This window comes from Doryrhamphus excisus, chromosome 16 (genome assembly GCF_030265055.1).
Source record: "Doryrhamphus excisus isolate RoL2022-K1 chromosome 16, RoL_Dexc_1.0, whole genome shotgun sequence".
Taxonomy (NCBI): Eukaryota; Metazoa; Chordata; class Actinopteri; order Syngnathiformes; family Syngnathidae; genus Doryrhamphus; species Doryrhamphus excisus.
Window position 1 is genome coordinate 12,698,642 of NC_080481.1, and position 15,648 is coordinate 12,714,289.

A 15,648-nucleotide genomic window follows, 5' to 3' on the forward strand; every position below is an offset into this window, starting at 1 on the left:
AAAAGCTACTTCCCATTGAGAGACGTCTTGAAGTCACCTCTTTTCTTGAGAAGCTTCGGACTGTCCAGTCTATACATCCAGATCCAACATACATTGCTGTATGTTGAAAGCGGACATTTTTAAATCGGCGTTTATCATCAACTTATATACCGTTGATCAATTCCTATAAAAATTGGGTTCAGCAGCTATCTGCACAACACCGTTAGTCCTCCATACTTGAGAGTGTGGCCAACCACAGCGTAGTGGGCGTGCCTGGAATAAATTAAAACAGACCGTTTTTGCAGGAAGCACGAAATCCAAAGAAATACATCTGGAATAAGTGCAGATTCTGGAAGTTCTAGAAAGCTTTTTGTGCTGGTTACCGTGTGTAGCTGCTCCACAACTCAATACAAAGGGCCAAAAAATGAGCATAATAGGTCCCCTTTTAAGCTCATCCAGCAGTGCATGAAGCATATGTACTTCCCCTGCAACCTCACCTCAAAACCGCCACTTTAAAGTCTTCTCTGGACACACACACACACACTCCTAATTTCATGAGCCAGATATTAAAATGCATGGCCAATTATGCTACAGTCTTCATTTCTGTCACTTATAAAAGCATGAAGTTAACTGCAATTTCCTTGATCCTGGCAAAAAGGCTGCTCGACTTCCTGTTTAGAAAAGGGTTTCCGAGATGCAATTATCGCAGTAAATGAATAGCAATCATCCAGCCGACACATTGTATCAGGCTGCATATTGAACGATATTTAGTAGCGAGTCAAGTGGGGGGGTTCAACTAATTCAAGCCTCTGCTACTTCATTTGAGAGGCAGCAGCTCATACTTCCTCTGTAGCTGCAAGCCTGCTCTTCATTAACCTTCCTTTATTCCCAGACCTCCTGTAGATGTGACTCCTCTTTTCCGGGATGGAGGAATGTTTCTCCCTCAGGTCCAACTGAGGGAATTGGCTGAGGCCTGGGCAAAGGGGTCTGAGCCTATTTATTGAGAGGAGAGGGGGGGAAAAACTGCCCGCCCAGATCGCTCATTCTTCCCGTTGCTGCAAATCACTGCCAGGCGAGCTGCTTATCCATACCGACATCGGAACTAACACGAGCTTGGGGTGGATAAAAAAAAGCCAGTAGAGGGACACACACCACTGCTTGCTGATGGAGGGGGGTTTGTTATCAGGGAAAGTGTGCAAGGAGACATTTCTCTCACATTTATTGCTTTAAAGTATTCCATTACTTTTTTCCGAAGCTTATGGAGTCTCCAGAAATGCCGCCCTATTCCTCTGCTGTTGTTCCCCACCCTCTTTTCCCCTCCACATCCATTTCAGTCTAAAGCACGCTCACACATGCATGCTGCATACGTTTCCATTTATTTCTCCCTGTTTTCCATAGCTATAAGAAACTGACCTCATCGAGTAGGCTCAGACCCTCCAGCACAAAATGGAAGCAAAGATATTTAGTGCCGCTTTCCCGACAGAACACAAATAATATATATTATATATGTATCTAATATTCTGAATGAAACTCGCCCTCTCACTGACATATTTTATTGCTAAAGTGAACCTATTATGCTTTTTGAGCCCTGTGAGTGAGCCCTGCAACGAGTTTGGGATGGCACAGATATTTTTTTTTGTAACAATGGCTCTCTGTGATGTCACTGGGATCCAGACTACAGGCGTGTCAGGGTACCATGGTCAAATTTATATTTAGTTGATAGACAGTACTGTGCAAGTGTGAGCAAAATCTTAGGCTTGTCCCGATGCAACTTATTCTCTTCTAATATCCTAACAATATGCAAATGAGCCGGGCGGCACGGCGGTCGAGTGGTTAGCGCGCAGACCTCACAGCTAGGAGACCAGGGTTTAATTCTACCCTCGGCCATCTCTGTGTGGAGTTTGCATGTTCTCCCCGTGTATGCGTGGGTTTTCTCCAGGTACTCCGGTTTCCTCCCACATTCCAAAATTGGCGACTCCAAATTGTCCATAGGTATGAATGTGAGTGTGACTGGTTGTTTGTCTATATGTGCCCTGTGATTGGCTGGCGACCAGTCCAGGGTGTACCCCGCCTCTCGCCCGAAGACCCCCGCGACCCTCGTGAGGAAAAAGCGGTAGAAAATGAATGAATGAATGAATGAATGCAAATGAGCCATGAATCAATTGGTATAATGCGAATGTTAGAAAAGTAGTCGAAAATGGTACCTCCCAGTGACGTGCATTGCAATAATATTGACTTGCCTCATTGTAAATACATAAAATGCAGTGTTTTCATTGTTCTCTTTTGCTTGAACAAGACAGTTTTATAGTCCCCATTATCCCTTAAACAGTATGTCATACAATTGAGTCTTGTTTGTTTGAGTCTCTATACCGCCTCTGTGCACCTGCTGTTCTATTGGTCGCTCTATTTAGGTCAGGAATCAATTCATAATGAAGATATAATACCAGAAATTACCAGAAACTGTACTGTGGTGCAGTGATAGCACGCAATGTGTGTGTGTGTGTGTGGGGGGGGGTGTCGTCGCTCTGCATTTCACTATGAGAAATGGCTTGGGTGTTTGTTTTTTTTTCTCCCCCACTTGCGATTATTGGTTGTTGCACAGGGATGTGTTGGTGCAGCTGTATTAAAGCTGTGGTTCTGTGCTAATATGCACACTCAACTTAACATGCACTGTACCTACTAGTGATTAATGTTAAACCTGTTGGGGTCTTCTCCATCCAAGGCCTGTGCTACTTGACGGTAGCACACTTGATATTATTGTCTTGTGTTCGTCTTCTCTTATTGCCTCAGCTTTGGTTACTGTTTGGCCTGTCATGATAAACAATAAATAAATTAGCCACGCAATGAATAAAAATGAACTTGATAATTTTGTCAGCCTTGATATATTGTCATTTTCTCCTCTCATCAAGAAAGAAACACAGTTGGCGGAAAGCCTTTTTCGGAGCGTGAATGGAAGCTAGCTGGGTTAGCTTAGTTTAGCAGAGCATGCTGGTGCAGCTGTGTGGGTGTGAGTGTTTACAACGTGTCCTTTACCACTTGAAATAAGGCTCATCTTAACCGTTATTACGCATTCTCAACACACACAGTAGTACACGTACGGCCTTCAAAATAAGAGCACCACATCCTGTGTAATTGTGCAAACAAAATAATGTCTTGTATTACAATTTGAAGTGTAATTGGCATTGCAATTTGTTGAGGATTTAGTAGGAATGCTTCCAGTTGCAGTTAGGAAAGTTAGCCAAGCTCATCAGCTTCGGAATTCCGGAGGCATGGATAGCATCAAGGAAGTGTATATGTAAAGCTGCTTATTTCTGGGTCATTTTGACAATAATATCGATTATCTGCAATAATGTATAGGACAATTGTCGTCATGCCAAATTTGCTATGGTGACAGGCCTCAATACCGTTGACAGCAGGCTGCTGTTGCAGCATGTCGATGCTGACTAATGAAGGAAGTGGACTGTGTACACTGTAGGGGTGTGTCGACTCACAGCTCAAACACATTCTCTTCCAAACAGGGAGGGCACTGTACCACGCAGCAGGAGAAATGCAAAGCCAAGAGTTATTGGGCAGACGGTGGCTGCATTTTTCGGAGCGGCAGCTGATGTTGTATTTGCTATTTGTTATTCTATTCGGAACTGGACTTTGAGACGATCGCTTGAACAGTGTGGCAGCGCTCTGGCAAACATCACGCAACTCCTCAGAGTCACTGATTGGCTCTTTGGGTGGGATAAAGGGTCGTTTCCTGGAGGAGCCCGTGTACTCTGGACCTGACTTGACTTGACTAAAAAAAAAAAATGGTGGACAAGATATGGAGGAAGAGTTGGCAGTTCATAGAAAATAGAAGGTCCTTTCGCAATAAACAGTCACGTTGTAATTCCGCTGAATGTAAGAGTGAGTGAGTAACCGCTTGTTTTTTCTTCACTTTATCTCTTCTTGTGTTGTCCAATGAGCTCGCAGCTGACTGGATGTTCTTTTTGGGAGAACGCTAATCTTGTTTCTGAATGTAAAAACTGAATGGAAATGAACTGAATATCAGGTTGTAGAATCATCAGTCTTTCTGTGTTTAAAATCCAAAATTGTCATTATTAGTGAACATATACAATCAGGAAGTTACATTCTTTTACATATTTGTTGATATATCCCTTATATTTATCAATTTTCGAGCCGATATTAAAGATAATTTTTTAAAGGTATTGATTTAGCCAAAAGATCAACTCCCTCAATCCTTTCGCTATCTGTTTGCAGTGTGGAAGGGGACGGACGGTCCAATGAGAGCGGCCCATCCCTGGATGCAGGAGCCAGCTATGGCCAGGGCCCGGTGACCCATGGGTTGGCCATCAGCCCAGACCGATTTGATAGCTCTCTCTACAGCCACGGGATTCAACCTGGGCCTCAGAGACCTCGCCGGCCCAAGCTCCAGCACTCGCAGTCCATTCTCCGGAAGCAGGCGGAGGAAGAGGCCATCAAGCGCTCTCGTTCGCTCTCTGAAAGCTATGAGCTCTCTGCTGACCTCCAGGACAAACAGGTATAGACAGAAAGGATTTGAACAATTTATGAGAACATCTTTAGCACCGTTGTCTGTCTTTTCTGTAGGTGGAGATGCTCGAGCGCAAATATGGTGGACGATTCATAACTCGGCATGCGGCTCGCACGATCCAAACTGCCTTCCGCCAGTATCAGATGAACAAGAACTTTGAACGTCTCAGGAGCTCCATGTCTGAGAACCGTATGTCCAGACGCATTGTTCTCTCCAACATGAGAATGCAGCTGTCGTTTGAGGGAGCAGAGAAAGTACACAGCTCCTATTTTGAAGGGAGACAGGTGTCCATGACGGAGGACGGCGCCCCGTTGTCAATGATGCAGTCTGAATGTGGAGATATACAAGTCCATCAGCAGGCCAATATGGCATCTCATCCGCCTCCACAGGGTGATCTGACAGACGCTATCACGGAACTAGAGGACGCCTTTTCCAGGCAGGTCAAATCTCTGGCAGAGTCGATAGACGATGCACTGAACTGCCGTAGCCTTCAAGGGGATGAAGGCCCGGATCCCGAGGTGGGCAGGGAGGTACCGTATCAGGTGAAATCTCATCGCAGGGCAGCCGGACACATTCATGATGACACAATGGCATCTTATAGTGATGTCACTTTGTTCATCGACGAGGACGACATGTCACCGCCCATTGCTCTGTCGAGGTCAGGGGATCATCCCCCTGGTACGGAATCGGACCTGCGGTTGCGCTCAGTCAACTCCTCCCAGGACTACTGGCCTATTGACTCTAAAGATGAGGGTCGTGACACGGATACGAGCTGTCGCAGCACTCCTTCCCTGGAGTGCCAAGAACAGCGTCTTAGAATGGACCATCTTCCTTTGCTGACCATCGAACCTCCTAGCGACAGTTCTGCGGAGCTAAGCGATCGCTCTGATCGGGGTTCGGTCAAACGGCCGCCTGTGTACGAGCCGCACGGTCACATAGTAACATCATCCCAAGCGAGTCCCAAACATATTTCCCACGGACCTCCACCGCGTGCGCCGTCCCGGGACGATGACGCCCCTCTTCGTCACCGCCACCGTCAGCTGGAGAGCCACCTTGCTATCAACGGCTCAGCTAACCGGCAGAGCAAGTCGGAGTCTGATTTTTCAGACGGGGACAACGACAGCATCAACAGCACGTCCAACTCCAACGACACCATCAACTGCAGCTCCGAGTCCTCGTCGAGGGACAGCCTGCGAGAGCAAACGCTCAGCAAGCAGACTTACCACAAAGAGACGCGCAACAGTTGGGATTCGCCCATTTTCAGCAATGATGTGATTCGAAAGAGACACTACCGCATTGGCCTAAATCTCTTTAACAAGTAAGAACATGTAAGACCAGTCTTAGGGTCACTTAATCCAACCTTAATCCAATCGGACCTAGACTAGCACAGTACTTTCAGACTACCTAATGGAGTTTTGATGTATTTTTTTGTGGTATTCATCAGGAAACCAGAGAAGGGCATCCAGTACTTGACCGAGCGAGGATTCATCCCTGACACACCTGTTGGTGTAGCTCACTTCCTGCTTCAGAGGAAGGGCCTGAGCCGGCAAATGATCGGAGAGTTCCTCGGAAACCGACAAAAACAGTTCAACAGAGATGTTTTGGAGTGAGTAGGACACTATGTTTTATTTATTAAAAACAGAAAAATATACAAACTTTTTCAGTGCTTTGGTTCCGATTTTCTACAATAAAAGCTCTGATAAAACATTCCACTGTTCTCAAATATCTTAATTTTTATTTTTCTGCACAAAATAAGATGAAAAATAAATAAACAAATCAAGAATAAAGAAAATCAATCAGTAAAAATAAATAAATATAATAATAATAATAATAATAATAATAAAACAGCAAATAATAAAAACTTAAGAAACCACATATAGTTGGTGGGTAGACAAATTATTTTTTCAGATTACTTATTTAATTTACAACATATTGCGCAACTGCAGGGTCTTGAGACACATGCTAACTCGCAAACTAGAGAGCTAGCGACCTAAAACGGTAGCCTTCGAGTTATTTCCTTTAAACTTAAATAGCCAAAAACTTACCACTTCCACACGGATAGGGAGGATAACTATTAACAGTTATTTAACCTTTAACATGAACATTAATCAAATGTGATATTTTTTTCTGGGTACATGATACCATACAGCATCCATATCAAACTTGCGCGGGCCGCACTAACATTAAACTTTCATATCAAGGCGGGGGCCTCAAACTAGTGTCCTGCGGGCCACATTTGGCCCGCGGGCCGCGTGTTTGAGACCCCTGATCTAGAGTCTTAATTTAGCATACATGTTGGGTTGTGGTATAGAAGGCAAAGATGAGACATCACTGTGCAGTGTAGGAAGTTAAAAGTTAGTCAAGCCAGCAGTGTGACTTGAGTAACTCATTGATGAAGTCATGCTCGCATAATGATGACCCAAGATATCGTATAGTTGCATTATATCACTATGGTTTTGAGTGTTTCACTCGTTACCTTTCTCTACTTGTGTGTGGGCTCTGTACAGCTGTGTGGTCGACGAAATGGACTTCCAGAGCATGGAGCTGGACGAGGCCCTCAGGAAATTTCAGAACCACATCCGTGTACAGGGAGAAGCCCAGAAGGTGGAGCGGCTCATTGAAGCCTTCAGGTACACTCAGATGTTCTGCTCATTAGAATCAATGATACCCAGTGGCTGAGTTTTTACGAGGACATTAAGCCCACAGAACCTCGGCTTGTTTGTATTCATAACACTGTGATAAATGCTTATTGACCCATTGCCACCGGTGTTCCTCCTGATGAGTATTGGCATGAAAAAGGAACCATTTGCATCATGCACACTTCCCGTTCCTTTCAGCAATATGGAGCACATTTCCTCACTATTCACACAATTTCCTCATGTATTATATCATCAAGGCTCTTACACCGTGTCATGTATCCTGTCTCCAGTCAGCGGTACTGCATATGCAACCCCACAGTGGTGCGGCAGTTTAGGAACCCTGACACTATCTTCATCCTGGCGTTCGCCATCATCCTCCTCAACACAGACATGTACAGCCCCAACGTCAAACCTGAGAGGAAGATGAAGCTGGAGGATTTCATCAAGAACTTGCGGGGTTAGTATTGCATACCAACATGCATTGAATGCGTATTATTGTCATCATAAACAATTCACTTATCACGGTGTGGAACAAATTCAACGCAATCCACCTTTAATAACCAAAAATAACCAATTACCTAAAAATGTCATTCAATACTTTTAATACTCTACAAGAGAGGAGAAATATCTCGGAGAAGAACTTGAAATTTAAATAAATTTATTAATTAAATTTGAAACACTTATATGCTAGGACTATGTTACAAAGCCATAGCATTTCAGTATGTGGAATCAAACTATGGAATGGATTGAGTAAGGACCTCAAACAATGCACAACGATGAGCCAATTCAAGAAACAATACAAGCAGTTGATGTTTGCTAAATACAAGGATGAAGAGTCTTGAACCAGTCATGATGTGCTATATATATCACTATATTGACACTTACTATGGTACCCATTATGTCATTGTATGGTCATATCACCTCGTACTTAGGTACGAGGTGCATTATTTAAAAAAAAAAAAAAGCTTAAACTGTATTATGGAAAGCAGGAAGTGAACAAATGTAACAGTTACGGATTGTAAAAGTACCAGATGGAGGGGTAGGATTTAATAAGCTTTGCTTCTTCCTACTCCTTTTAGACATGTGGAACTGTGAACTGATTACGTGATGCATTCAATTGTAATCTGATGCATGTTCAAATGAAATAAAACCATTACCATTACATTTAAGGAACCATCTCCGCATCCTGGTTCGCATAACCGAGCTCTTCTTTGTGTGACAGGTGTGGACGATGGTGAAGATATACCCAGAGAGACTCTAGTTGGAATCTACGAAAGGATCCGTAAGCGGGAGCTCAAGACCAATGAAGACCATGTGTCACAAGTCCAAAAGGTTGAGAAGCTCATTGTGGGAAAGAAACCCGTAAGTAACATTATTGTCGGTATTTAAGGTACTGACATTAAAGATGGCTCGCTCACCTTGAAACTTGTGGATGTGCATCCTCGATTCACACCTATACTTCCAAAGCCCTCCAGAGTTGTCATCAAAGTGCTTTTGTCCAATTAAATCCTGCACACCTTATCCTACCTTGAGGAAAGAAACATTTTAACTTAAAAAAAAATAAAATACTGCAGTGCCCTTAGTGCAGAATACAACTGACTCACCAGCCATTTGTCATTTTGTTTCTGTGTATTCATTATCAAAGCTTCCACCCTGAGGTTGCATTTCCAAAATGTCTGTTGCATGCGTCAAGGTTAACAGTGTGAATAAATAATTCAGCCTCTGGGAGTGATTTGGCTTTCACCATCACTTAGTTTCCAGCGGGATGGACTCCGCTTCACTAGTAACAAGTGGATGAGCTCAATCCAATCCCTCATCACACTTAGCGGTGGAATTAAATTCCCAGGAGCACACTGGCATACTTTGGAATCTCTAATACAATAATACGATAGTCATCAAGTACTGCTCTCACTTTGTGTCTGGGGGGTTGTTTTGTTTTGCCGCCAACATTATTTCACACTCTACCAGCTATAAGCATGATTATAGTTTGAAATTGAAAATTGAGCTAAAGGATTATTACATTTTTATGTTTGAAGAGGTATAAACACTATTTTTTTTTCTCCTTTTTAGATTGGATCACTCCATCATGGGCTGGGATGTGTAAGTTGCATAAATATTTCATGAAATGTAATTGTATTTGCAAATCAACATGTGGGAATGTGGGAGGAAATCGGAGTACCCGTAGAAAACCCACGCATGCAACATGGAAAAAAATCGAACCCAAGTCTTCCCGATCGTCTGACTGTGTGGCTAACATGCTAACCACTAATACAGATGGCAGTTTTTCTTATTCCAAAGAACACAAAAAGCACCCATTATTTCTGTGGTATACCCAAAATACTCATTAAAACCATCAGCAGCGTCAATAAAACTACATGTTTTAATAAGGGAGGATTTTGTCACCTAGCAACAGCCTAGCAACATTACTGTGAATGTAGCATACTGTACATACAGAGTAGTAGGACAAAAATGAGTCAGCATTTGTGACCACGGATTCAAACATCTGTTCCATCTTTCTTCTGGAAGGTTCTATCGCTGCCCCATCGTCGCTTAGTGTGTTACTGCCGCCTCTTTGAAGTGCCAGATCCAAACAAGCTCCAGAAGCTAGGCCTGCATCAGCGGGAGATCTTCCTCTTCAATGACCTTCTAGTGGTAAATGTCACCTTCTCTTATATTCCCGTTTTTCTCCAAAACTTTTTCTGCTGGAGACCAATTCTCACCTGATTCAATTCTCGCGATTCAGGTGACAAAGATTTTTCAGAAGAAGAAGAACTCTGTGACGTACAGCTTCAGGCAGTCCTTTTCGCTCTATGGGATGCAAGTTCTGCTGTTTGAAAATCAATGTAAGTTGCACAACAAAATGTGGTTGGTTCCTCAAAGTGGAAACTTTTATTAAATAATTAGTGCTGTCAAATGATTAAACATTTTAATCATATTTTTTATTGGAACTGGAGGTAGCAAATATGCTCAGGTTCACATTGGGAGTGACCAGGATGGATAGGATCAGGAAGAAGTACATCAGAGGGACATTACATGTTAGAGGCCTTGGAGATGTTTGGGACATGTCCAGAGGAGAGATAGCGAATATATTGGTAGAAGAATGCTGCATTTAGAGCTACCAGATAGGAGGCGTAGACCTAGACCAAAGAGTAAGTTCATGGATGTAGTGAAGGAGGACATGAGGAAGACAGGGTTGGATGGAGGCGATTGTTTTGCTGTGGCGACCCCTTAAGGGAAAAAGCCCAAAGAGAAAGAAAAAGAAGAAATGATTAAACATTTTAATGATATCACGTCATAATGAAGTTATAAAAGAGCATCAGACTCTTGTGTGACTGAAAGGGGACGCTCCACTGTGCTTTTGTTTGATGTCATAACACAGAGGCGTGCTTGCCCTGGTGAGCGTGTTTTGATTACACACAAAAAATTAACATAATTAATTATATTACTTACCGCCGTAAACACATCATTTTTAACAGCCTTATAAATAATTGTTATTCACCTTCTATGAGAGCCTCCTTGGGGGTCCGCCATTATTTACAAACACTAATTGACAGTAATGCATATTACAATGTGCCAAACAAACAAAATAATTCCTTCCGGGATGCTAATTTTCTCAATACTAATTAGAAAATTCCCATATCGCTCTATCTGTGCCAAGATTTTTTTTTTCTCTTTGCTCATAACACATACCTCCACAAGTGGTGCAAGCTGGTACTGTACAAAAACACTGAGATTTGTTCCTCACATGGGTAATGAACCATGACTTTTTCCCAAACTTTCTCTCTCTCAGTGGCTTTCAAATTCATTTTGACCAAAACCGGTGTGTTCACGTCTCTTGTCTGTCTAGATTACCCAAATGGAATCAGACTTACATCAGCCATCCCAGGTGCAGACATCAAAGTCCTCATCAACTTTAACGCGCCCAACCCCCAGGACCGCAAAAAGTTCACAGACGACCTGCGAGAGTCCATTGCTGAGGTCCAGGAAATGGAGAAATACAGAATAGAATGTGAGCTGCTGTTTTTTTTTTCCTTTACCAGCCTCTTCTCTTTCTCACACACACACACACACACACACATTGGGCATGGCGCTCATTATTCCGCTGCAGTTCTACAGTTCACAAGATGGCTACCAGTCTGCGTTTCCATTATGACTAAATAATGCTTTTTTCAAAAATATATCCCAGAGAGATTTTGCTCATTACTGGCAATGAGATGTGAGCAGTGAAGCCACCAGCACTTACCTCACTCCTTCCTTGGATGCTTTCCACAGCCGAGCTGGAGAAGCAGAAGGGGGTGGTGAGGCCCAGCATGTCACAGAGCTCCGGCCTCAAAAAGGAAGCCGGAAATGGCAGCATGAATCGTGCAAGTCTGGACGACACGTACGCCATGGGCGAAGGTCTGAAACGGAGCGCCCTCAGCAGCTCCCTGCGAGACCTCTCTGAAGCAGGTACGACCACGACAGCTTTGTCTTTTTCCAGAAGATTACTTAGCGGGAAAAAGAGCTCCCTCTGTCATGTACTTATTCGTGATAGCAAAATGTTCTTTCACTGCACGCTACATCGACTGTCCGAGACCTTCCCTTTAAATCCACTTCCCCCCACCCATTGGATTTTTTTGGTTTACAAACTTTTAAAGTGTGACTGAAAGTGGAAACAAGCACTTTCGTTTTTCTTTTTCTTATCATTATGAAGTAAAGGTTGGTTGCACCGTGTTAGGTTTTCAATGGGAACCTGAAACTGTTTTGACTGAAACCATAAAGTAGCTAGATAGCTCAAATGAGAACATTTAGGTGTTTGAAGGTTTGTGCATTTATTGCAACAACCTAAGAGGCTAGTGTCGGCTGAACCGTGCCAAAACAACATCAGCAAACTCAACTGTCCTTTCTGTGTGTGTGTGTGTGGGTTTTCTTCGGGTGGTCCGGTATTCTCACACATACATGCTAGGTTCATTGGCGACTCTAAATTGCCCAGGTATCAATGTGTGTGTGAATGGTTGTTTATATATGCTCTGTGATTGGCTGGCGACCGATCCAGGACCCCGCCTCTCACTCAAAAGGTCAGCTGTGATAGGCTGGATTTCCCAAATATGAATCATTTGTTTAGGATATTGACATACAGAAAGAAAAATCTAACATGTCTGGCGTTGAATCATGTGGGCTGCTGATCCGGGTGTTGTTCTGACGGGTGTTTAACATTGCTGTATGACTGGCACGGTGAAACCGGTCCCACTGGTTTTGCAACTGGATGTAGCGATCCTGGTCAGGAGTTGTCACTCACTCTCTCTCTCTCTCTCTCTCTCTCTCACCCTGGATGCGGTTTATCGTTTGTGGCGTTCATGCAGGTTTCTGATTGCGAGTTAGGAACACCCCATACACCTGACTAACCGACTTCCAACATACCCATTGCTCGGTGGCGTTTTTCATACAATACGATAGACGTGGCTTGATGCCGTTCACTGAACTAACAATACTGGCCTTTTATGTAGTACTCCAAAACATTTCACAGATGTGGCAAATGAGTCTAAATTCTTTGCGGCCTTTTTAGGAACTGTAGTCAGGCATGAAGGTAGGAGCAAGATCTGAAAGGACTATTCAGAGACTTCTGTAAAGTACACATTCAGCCCATGAATGCAATGGAAGCGATCCCATAAGTCATATTCTGTAGCCATAACAACATACTCCAGTCAGCCTGCTTCATAATGATACGTTAAAGCAAAAAAAACGGTTCCAACCACTGAGCTGCTTGAGAGGAGGTTAGATGTTAAGATCTGTTTTCTCCGTAATGAATGAAATTGACTCACCACTGGCCATTCATGTTCTTTTTTTCTTTTTTTTTTTAATTAAACTTTTACATTCTTACATTTTCTTTCAACCAAACACATCATCATAATATTTTCATCAGCAGTCATGTCCCATTTCCTTCCATATTTGTGACGTACACCAGTCTTGCATTGATAGGTTCCAACTGTCCGACCGCAGCAAGTAGATTTAGTTCCAGGCTTGGTGTTGGCGACCATTTCCCCCATCCATGAATTAATAACAACCGCTGTGTCTTTGAAGCAACAATACATTTCTTCCATTAAAGATGTAAAGAGACGTTATCAAGTCATTTGACTTTGATAAGAAAATGAAATCCAGTCAAAGGGTCTGTCTCACTGCTGCTTATGCTCTCACCAGTTGATGGAAAGCGATAGGTCAGTCCATGTAGAAGTGTGTTCCTTTCACCCTTTTGTTTTATTTGCTGGGGTTCATTTATTTTCCTTTCCCGCCATACCCCCATCCCATGTGTATTTCCCGTTATTTCCATATGCATCAGGTATTTTCCTGTTTATGTGTAATTGCCGGTTCATGTATCACTGGCTGAGTGCGCCGAACAACGGCCCTTAGACCTTTATATGCCTGTACATCCCATGTGTAACAGCCACTGTTTTGCTTTTGATGTCTCCCCGCCCCCTTCCCTCCTTTGTGACTGTCACTGAGGCAGTTTTTGGCCATTTGGCATTGAAAAGTTGGGGGAAAATATTGGTAATCTTGAATAATCTTTACTATGGATCTGTTGGTCTAGGACTTCCATCCATTGGGGTTGCAATTAAATCATTTGACTCTAGTTAGAAATGCGCTTTAAATTCTAACCCGTGTGAGGATGCTACTTTTCCGTAAAGATAGCCAGTGGCTGTTTCTCAATACCGGAGTTCACAAGAACTTACTAACAGGTCAGTAGCACCAAGGACATTTTAGGATAGTTAGCACCATTGAATTCCTGTTCCGAACTTTGATGAGTTCACAAAATGAGGTAATAATACATATTGAGAAACAGCCAGTGTACATCCCGCCCATATTGCTGGGTTGCACGTGACGTCACGTCTGCTTGCAATTGACACAGGCTACCTCGACCAATATGGAGGGCAAACCAGCAGAAACGGAGCGAAGCATCAAGTGAAATCAGACCGAAAATGCTGCATGCATTCATTCAAATAGAGATTTCGGGGGGAAAAAAAATCAAACACAGTTCCCTAAAATCGTCCATTTTACAGCCAAAGTTAAAATATTGTTAGATGAGAACTGAGGTTTGCCTCCCAACAAAAATCTATAAACCCTCTTTATATAACGGTTGTCAACATCAAAGCAAATTTTCCATTTAAATTGTCTGCAAAGACTTATAATCAACTCTTTGACAAGAAAATGGAAGCAAAACATCCAATAAATCTTTCAAAAAACATTATTGGACAACTAAACATTGAGGCAAAACATGAATTTTTTTCACCATTAAAGTATGTGCAGATGTCGAATTATAGATGACAGCAACATATACGGAAAAAGTCATAAACACGCAAGATCTCCTCCATCAATAAATAAATCCAACATTGTCTTTCATGGCAATTCCAAGCAGACTTAAGAGTGTATTCATCTACACTTCGCATAATATCTGACTTATATATTCCGCTCTAAACCTTTCCTAATGTGCAACACCTGCGCAGCCGGTAATCGAACATTGCCCACATTGGAATGCTTGCCCACCATGTGAAAAACCGGAAGCGAGGCAAGACTGCTTCTCGGGTCACGTGGTTGCAACCCAGCACTTCGGGCCTTGCTCACAGTCACAATCTGCTACACCGCCCCCTATGGGGGAGCGGCAGGCAGCTTAAAACGTCTGTAGTTGCTCCAGGAGTTGCTGTCAGATCTCTAATCTGTGGTATTGCATGTCTCGGGCAGGCAAGCGGGGGCGTCGCAGCAGTGCAGGATCACTAGACAGCAATATGGAAGTAAGTTGGAAGCAGCTGGTCTCCAAGCTACTCTTCATGTGATGATGTGCACTGTGATATAAACACCATTTCTTTTTTTTTTTTTTTTTGGTCTGACACCTTTGCTTCATAGACTCAGTCCATTTTGTTTGGATCATGTTTTTTTTTTTTTTTCTACCTGGGATGCCTTATTGAACTGCTTGCCTCAGTTTAGTGTGCATGAATGGGTTGCCTGCTTCTGATCCGACTCCCCCTGTTTTTGGAAGCCAGACAAGCTCCTGTTTTGGTCATTATGTCACATGACCAAAAAGACATGATATCTTCAACCAAGCATGACTTACTAATTCCTTCCTTGTCGCCTGTCTCTGTCTTTCATTCACTCCCATCCCAAGTGGTTTTGGTTGCTCTTTTTCCTCAGCTGCTAGCTCAGTATATATAAGACACGTACAAGACTTTTGTAGACTTTCTCTCTGTCCAGGGCTCTCTTTCTTTAGCCACAGCTTCTCTTTAAAGGCAGTACAGTTAGGAAGGCTAGAAAAAAAAATGGGGCTTTTACTTGCTGGGCAGACTACTAAAAGATGTGGATTTCATTCACGGATCTCTCACTCTTCACACACCATTCGTTCATGTGTTGCTTTCAAGTCTGGGATCCTGAAAAAAATGTCATTCTGCTTTCAAAGGCAACATGCGGTCTACTCGAGTCCTCGAGTCTTAGCTAAAAAGCATGAGCGACCAGAGGAAGAGATGT

The 15,648-nt window shown here is 43.1% G+C and overlaps 1 protein-coding gene across 6 annotated transcripts in view; it reads left to right on the forward strand.

Moving 5' to 3' along the window:
• The window catches only part of LOC131104650 (IQ motif and SEC7 domain-containing protein 1-like), a 110,380-nt gene that overhangs the window by 91,216 nt on the left and 3,516 nt on the right, over positions 1-15,648 (forward strand). For 4 of the 6 annotated variants that reach the window (XM_058052050.1, XM_058052049.1, XM_058052052.1 and 1 more), the window contains 12 exons: positions 4,228-4,507; positions 4,576-5,837; positions 5,964-6,125; positions 7,027-7,149; positions 7,449-7,615; positions 8,381-8,520; positions 9,229-9,258; positions 9,685-9,810; positions 9,902-10,001; positions 11,006-11,167; positions 11,431-11,607; positions 14,872-14,921. In XM_058052050.1, coding sequence (XP_057908033.1) covers positions 4,228-4,507; positions 4,576-5,837; positions 5,964-6,125; positions 7,027-7,149; positions 7,449-7,615; positions 8,381-8,520; positions 9,229-9,258; positions 9,685-9,810; positions 9,902-10,001; positions 11,006-11,167; positions 11,431-11,607; positions 14,872-14,921 — 2,779 coding nt within the window. Of the gene's footprint in view, positions 1-3,282; positions 3,878-4,227; positions 4,508-4,575; positions 5,838-5,963; positions 6,126-7,026; positions 7,150-7,448; positions 7,616-8,380; positions 8,521-9,228; positions 9,259-9,684; positions 9,811-9,901; positions 10,002-11,005; positions 11,168-11,430; positions 11,608-14,871; positions 14,922-15,648 lie in introns of those variants that run through there. The other 2 variants (XM_058052051.1, XM_058052054.1) reach the window with 2 other exon arrangements.